This window comes from Cydia fagiglandana, chromosome 20 (genome assembly GCF_963556715.1).
Source record: "Cydia fagiglandana chromosome 20, ilCydFagi1.1, whole genome shotgun sequence".
Lineage (NCBI taxonomy): Eukaryota > Metazoa > Arthropoda > Insecta > Lepidoptera > Tortricidae > Cydia > Cydia fagiglandana.
Genome location: NC_085951.1, coordinates 4,096,523 through 4,104,054, shown reverse-complemented (window position 1 = coordinate 4,104,054; position 7,532 = coordinate 4,096,523). Strand labels below are relative to the sequence as shown.

The window sequence follows — 7,532 nt, the reverse complement described above, 5'->3', positions numbered from 1 at the left end:
TATCCGGCTTCCCTGTGAATATTTTTTAACGCGCCGAAACTGTCATTGTGTCGTGTTCATTCATTATTTTAAAATTAGGTAGAGTCAGACCAAGAATAGTCTGCAGCGGATTTGATAGCCCACGCAGTGAAAGTGTTATTTCAAACTTCTACGGTATTATGACGTATAAATGACAATTGCACTGCGTGGGCTATCAAAACCGGTGCAGACTTTTTTGGTCCGACTCTATGGCTTCAGTCAAGTGGGCTCATTTCACCAGTATCAAGGATTTAGACCATAACTTGCCAGAACCACAGAATAAATAATAGTAGGTACTAGGTACAGAAGACTCACTCTTTAATAAAACGTGTCTGCCACGATCAGCATAGATATGGCCGCTAGGTGGCGACAACGCTACGCGCGGCTTATGGCAAACCCCAAAATTGGGGTCGAACGGATGTCCTTTTAGCTATCTGTAGCAAAGCGACGAAATCGCGGAGTGAGCCACGCCTGCCAGTATCAAGGATTTAGACCATAACTTGCCAGAACTAATAAGATCGTGACATGTCAAGACTCATCAATATAACAAGTCAAATCTACCTCCTTGCGCGTGTGTGTCAAATTTCCAATAATCTTATTCTGGCGCGCATCAGACGGGCCGATGACGGAAATATGGCGGCCATCTTGTGAACGACACGAGCGCCGGCCGTTCACCTGAATCCCGACGAAAGGTTTATAACGCGATATATTTGCTGATAAAAATACCGTTGACCATTTAGATGCAGACATAATATAATTCAGTGTATGTCCCGCTGCTGGGCATAGGCCTCTTCTAATGCACGAGGAGGATTAACCTTTTGGACGCCAATGACCGATATATACGCACCGCAGGTCCAACGCCAAAGACGGATTAATCGGTCACAGACCACAGAGCAACCTAGACCTACGTGCATACTTATGCATAAAGTTCAATTTCAGTTTTGACACTTCGGTGACGTGGCGTCTGAGTGACAACTTTTGTGTTTGACATGGCGTCGAAAAGGTTAAGCATAGGTAGTCCCCAGGCTGGCCAAAAGCGGGTTGGAAGGTTGGAACTCCCCTTCTCCCCTAAATCTTTTGAAATTATTATGTTTTGAACGTCGAATTGAGAGTCGTACGTCCTATCACTACTCTACCAACGCTTGGTTATAAAAAGTTTATTGACATTCCTTGACTTGAAATTAACAACTGCGCATCGCACTGCTCTATTCGAGCGAAAGAGACACTGATAACGAAATTTTGGTTTTGGTGCCAGAGCTTTTGTGGATATCCTTCCGTGTAAAAATTAGGCAAACAATCGATGTTCTGCGGACGCCCCGCCAATTACCTACTGTAGAGGTATAAGTATAGCACGTAAGTACTAATGTTTATATGTGTGTAATCTCTAGTATATAAGGCTAACGTACTCCAAATAAAGAGAGTTCATCTATGACTTTCGTTGTTATCACTTGTCTCCAACTCCCGTCCCTACATGGCGATCCTGCCAGTAGCCGCGGTGAGCGCGTGTTTTAGTGTTAAATACCGCGGAATAGTTCGGACAATTAAATAAAATATGCGGGACAAATTCTAAATAAGCTTCTGACATGAAGCAATGGACATATTTTTGTATGTTTGTGTTTTTGCAATAATTTCTTTTGGGCCGTGTCATTGACACTTCGTAGTGCGTGAAAACCTTTTATGGACCGAGCGTGAGTCAACGAACGTTGCACCTTTGTTCGCATAAATGGGACAGATGGTTAGTACGAACTTTTGAGTGGAAATTGTGAAAATGGGAAACACCAGGTCGACGGCCACACCATCTGCGCCGAGTCAAGACATCTTGACTCAAGTCGGATACGAGAACGTGATTGAGCAAAGTCACAACAACGTCGTCGAGCATGTTGGCACCACAAATTGGTATCTGTTCCTGCTCCTGATTGCTGTGTGTCTGGCCTTTGGGTTCCTGGTCATCAGGTACATCAATAAGGCATTCAACAAGAAGATCGAGAGACGAGCTCAGGCAATTGCTTTGAGCATGAGGAGCGTGGGGCCTACCAGCGTCGTCTGAGGAGCGCGCGTCACGTGAGTGTTGGGTAGTGCGTAATAAAAGTGCAAGTGAACGGTTTAAACATTATGATGTGCGTATAAGGAAATTTAGTTCTTACGGTAAAACTTACCTACTCGTAATATTAACGAATTACATTTAAATTGAATTGTTGCCTATGGCTAAATTCACTACTCGTAATATTATTAATTATATTTTACTAAATGGCGGAAAGCCTTTCTGTATTATGCAATGAACTTAAAACTATACGCACTTACCTGTGTAAAATTGGCCCTGACCGTAGACAAGGTGAAATACTTACTATAAAGTTAGAGGAGGCTAATCTTATTGTGGATAAATATAAAAAATTAAATAACGAAGTGTCAGAACTCTTAAAAAAAGGGTTATTGCCAAATGAGGAGGTAACTTTATTTAATAAATTGTGCACGACTTTTAATACACTTCATAAGGAAATTTTGAATTATTGTCAGGGAAGTAAAGACACAAGTGACACAATGGGGGAGTCATTCGAATTAAAAACGGCCTTGAACTTGTTGCATGTAATGACCGATGAAGAAACTAATACAAAACAGCTCATCGACGGCATTGAGTATTACAGCACTATTTTAAAGAGTGACGACCAAAATAAACTTATACAGTTCGTTTTGAAAAGCAGGCTATCGCAGTCGGCCAAGTTAAAATTAAAATCCGATTATGATACATCAATCGAATTGATTCAGGACATGAGGAAAGTTTTACTACCAAAAAAATCTGCGACTGCTATTCAGAGCAAGCTGCACACTATTAAGCAGAATAATCGAAGTGTAAAAGATTTTGGGTCCGAAATTGCAGAGTTATTTGTAGATTTGACTATTTCACAGGCCGATGGTAATTCTGACAGTTTCAAGGTTCTTAAGCCCTTGAACGAAAAATTGGCGATCAAAAAGTTCGCCGACGGTTTACGAAACCGCCGATTAAGTACTGTTATTGCAGCAAGGAATTTTGAGTCGCTAAAGGATGCGATACAGGCAGCTCAAGAGGAGGATGACGTCACCGCCGGCTCGACTTCAGGTGAAATTCTAGGTATGTCGCCACAATTTTTAACACGTGGACAACCATCTAAGGGGCCGTACCCCGGACAGTGGGAGTTTTATAATAGTAGTCGAGGACCAAGTCAACAATTCTACCCCCGAGGCGGCCGCGGCGCACAGTACAGTTACGGTCACCGCGGCGGCGGGGCTGCCACCTATCGTAGCAGCAACCGAGGCAACTCCAGGGGCATGCGAGGGCGACAGTCAGGTAATTATTCCAACAGGAATAGTAGTCAGTGGAACCGTCCGAGCATGAAAATGATGACTCAAACTGATACAGTTCCCCCGGTAAACTCAAACGACGAAAATGACGTGAATACGTTTTTTCGTGACTAAAATACTGTCAATATTAACATGCGATAGCACTTTGGTAGCTATATTTAAAGTTCAAGATTGCGATAGCCACTTTCTTATTGACAGTGGAGCGGCAATTTGCGCAATAAAATTAAAATATCTCAACCTGTTAAATATCCCATACCATAAAGAGAAGTCCACTGTAAATGGCATAGGAGGTAGCGTCGACGTATTAGGGTACGTCTATTTAGACCTAGTTGCGAACGGTGAATCATATCGTCATAAGATCTACGTTTTCGACTCACTGCCGTGTTTGGCTAATGGCATCATAGGCAATGACTTTTTATTTAGGTATAGAGGAGTCATAGATTACGACACGAGTTCATTGGCATTAAATACAAATGGAGGGTATAAAATATACTTACCCTTACTTAATATTTCTGATACAGATCTGTCTTACATTATTCCGGCCAGGTCGGAATCTATTCATTACATAAAAACAGAAATGACTGATGAATGTGTTGTGTGCACGGAAGAACTTTGTAGTGGAGTGTTTATCGCTAATACAATTGTTAAACCAGTCAATGGAACAATACCAATTAAGATTTTAAATACGACGGAACAACAAGTTGATTTGAAAAATATAACACCACAAGTAGAAAGGTTACAGAATTATGACTTATGTACGTTTAGCCCCATGCGAGGGGATGCGAATAGGGTAAAGGAATTATTTTCTCTACTAAATTTGAATCATTTGAATCCGGATGAAAAAACCTCCATAGAATGTATGTGTGCAAAATTTTCCGATGTTTTCCATCTGCCGAATGATAAGTTAACTACCACTAATATATACAAGCAAAAAATACATTTAAAGCCAAATACATCTCCAGTTTTCAAAAAACCCTATAGAATACCACATTCTCAAAAACAAGAATTAAATAAACAAATAAAAAAGTTATTAGACGATGGAATTATTGAACCTACTCAAAGCGAGTGGTCAAGCCCAGTGTTACTGGTACCAAAAAAAAGTTTAGGAGGAGAAAAGAAAAAATGGAGGTTAGTTATAGACTATAGGCAACTTAACAACCAAATTCAAGATGATAAATTTCCTTTGCCAAATATTACCGAAATCCTAGATTCGTTGTCTGGATCCATTTACTTCTCTCACCTTGACCTATTCTCAGGCTACTATCAAGTATTTAGACGAGGAAAGTAGAAAGTATACAGCCTTTTGTTCTGGCCAGTATAGGCTAACCAGGATGCCCCAAGGATTGAAGGTCTCGCCTGGAGCCTTTTCCCGGATGATAACTGTGGCTATGTCAGGGTTAAATTATGAAAAATGTTTTGTCTATTTAGACGACTTAATTGTGTTTGGTAGAAACTTAGTAGACCATAATAAAAATCTCATGGACGTGTTTTCAAGACTCCGTAAAGTAAGCCTTAAGCTAAACCCTGAAAAATGCGATTTCCTTAAAAAGGAAATTCTATATCTTGGCCATGTAGTATCAGAAAAAGGTATACTACCTGACCCAGACAAATTAAAAGTTATGAACGAATATCCGATACCAAAAAACGTGGATGAAGTGAAACGTTTCGTTGCGTTCGCGAACTATTATAGGAAATTTATTCAAAATTTTGCCGAAAAAGCTTATCCACTAAACCAACTTTGTAAGAAAAACGTAGAGTTTAATTGGAACGCGCAGTGTCAAAAGTCATTTGAAAGTTTAAAGGAATCTCTTCTCACGCCTCCAGTTCTTTCATATCCCGATTTATCAGAGAATAACAATTTTATTTTGCAAACAGATGCTAGTGGTTACTCTCTTGGCGCGATTTTGGCAAACAGCGATGGAAGACCGGTAGCATACACAAGTAGGGGTCTCAATAAGGCCGAACTAAACTATCCTACCATACAAAAGGAGCTTTTGGCGATTGTGTGGTCCATAAAATACTGGCGGCCATATTTATATGGCAGAAAATTTACAATTCAAACTGACCACAGACCCTTGATATATTTGTTTAACTTAAGAGACCCATCGAGTAGACTATTAAAATTTAGACTGGCGTTAGAAGAGTATGACTTCACTATCGAGTATGTAAAAGGGAAAAACAATGCGGCTGCAGACGCGTTGTCCCGTGTAAAAATGACGTCAGATGAATTGAAAGAGATGCATGTAACTGTTATTAATGTAATGACTAGGTCAAAGTATAAACAAATCATGAAACAGAACTCTAGCAATTCGTCGGCTGTAACTGATTCTAGAAGCGATTGGCCTGATCATCCAAAAGTGATAGAATTAAGTAAAAAACCGTCGAATTCGGTAGAATTATTGTTCAGTACTAGCCAAGAACTTGTAAAACAAGGTTTAAAAAATGAAGTCAAGTATAAAAGTAAGACATTGTGCTACATGCCTGCCAAAATGGCAATTTATATAAACTCACACGCTCAATCACAAATATCGCGAGCCGACTTTGTGAGAGAACTTGAGGTATTCTGCAAGACATGTCATGTCGAGCGAATATATATAATAAAAAGTAAAAATAATTATGTTTTTGTTAATAAACTAGCGCAAGAAATAAATAAAACAAAGGATTGGACCGGTCCGTCATTATGCATATTAAGAGATGTTATAAAAATAACTGACAATGATGACAAACAAGTTATACTTAACGATTTTCACTTATTACCTACGAGTGGCCACGCAGGTACAAGGAGAATGATAAATAATATTAAAAAATATTACTTTTGGTCGGGTTTAGAACGCGACGTAAAACACTATGTAGAGCAATGTAACACATGTAAAAAACAAAAATACACGTGTTACACCAAGGAACCAATGGTCATAACGACCACTGCAGATTCAGCATTTGATAAGATATATTTAGATTGAGTAGGGCCCCTAGATAAGGATAGTTATAATTATTCATATATTGTAACTCTACAGTGCGAGTTATCGAAATATGTAGAGACGTATCCACTGACTACTAAAACGACAACGGAAGTAGCTAAAGCATTAGTAAATAATTTTATCCTTAGGTATGGTATTCCCTTAGAGATTGCAACTGACCGAGGTACAGAATTCATCTCTAACGTTATGACGGAGGTTTGTAACTTACTCAAAATCAATAAAATACAATCTACAGCTTACCACCACGAAAGTATTGGCTCGCTAGAAAATTCCCACAAACATTTGGCTACCTTTTTGCGCATCCAAACCGATTGTCACCCAGAATCATGGAGTGATTGGCTCCCTTATTGGTCATTTTCATATAATACTTCAGTCCATTCCGAAACTAAATACACCCCGTACGAACTAGTGTTTGGTAAAAAGTGCACTTTGCCAAGCAATTTATTAACTAAAGTTGACCCTCTGTACAATCATAATAGTTATCCGTGTGAGTTACGATACAGACTACAACTTTCTCAAAAAGAGGCCAAGGAAAATTTAATTAAGAGTAAAATAGTACGTAAGTCAAAATATGACAAAAATATTAATCCTGTAACATATAAGAAAAATGATTTAATATTAATTAAAAATGAAAATCGACTTAAGATGGATCCATTGTATTCGGGACCCTATGTAGTTGTAAGAGATTTAACGCCTAATGTAGAAATAGAAAAAGATGGAAAAATAGATATCGTTCACAAAAACAGAACGAAATTGTATAAATCAGTATAATAGTAAAAAAAAAAAAACCTTCCCTAATATGAAAGTTTTTTTTTTTCTTGTGAATGGGAGGTGTAGAGGTATAAGTATAGCACGTAAGTACTAATGTTTATATGTGTGTAATCTCTAGTATATAAGGCTAACGTACTCCAAATAAAGAGAGTTCATCTATGACTTTCGTTGTTATCACTTGTCTCCAACTCCCGTCCCTACACCGCACTCCGACTCCTACTCCGATAGTGACAGCACTTATACATTGTTATTGGGACCGTCTTCTCGGAAGCAGGCACTTGAACCACGAATTTAGATAACCGTTTCACAAGCTAGATGGTTTAGTTTACGACGGGCCGTAAACAGTAGCGTTGTTTACAGAGAAAGCGTAGTGCACTGAGGGTGACCATGGTTTTAAAACCATTCCTGCAAACTAGAGTAGGATCACAG

General features: G+C 39.0%; 1 protein-coding gene across 1 annotated transcript; it reads left to right on the top strand.

Annotated features, from left to right (window-relative positions):
* The first annotated feature begins 2,265 nt into the window (after positions 1–2,265).
* On the top strand, positions 2,266–3,468 carry LOC134674814 (uncharacterized). Its single transcript, XM_063532965.1, has one exon. It carries the CDS (start codon positions 2,266–2,268, stop codon positions 3,466–3,468), a length of 1,203 nt encoding a protein of 400 aa, XP_063389035.1.
* Positions 3,469–7,532: the final 4,064 nt, after the last annotated feature.

Coding starts and splice junctions, on each gene's coding strand:
- LOC134674814 (XM_063532965.1), top strand. CDS start 2,266: ATGGCGGAAAGCCTTTCTGTATTATGCAATGAACTTAAAACTATACGC.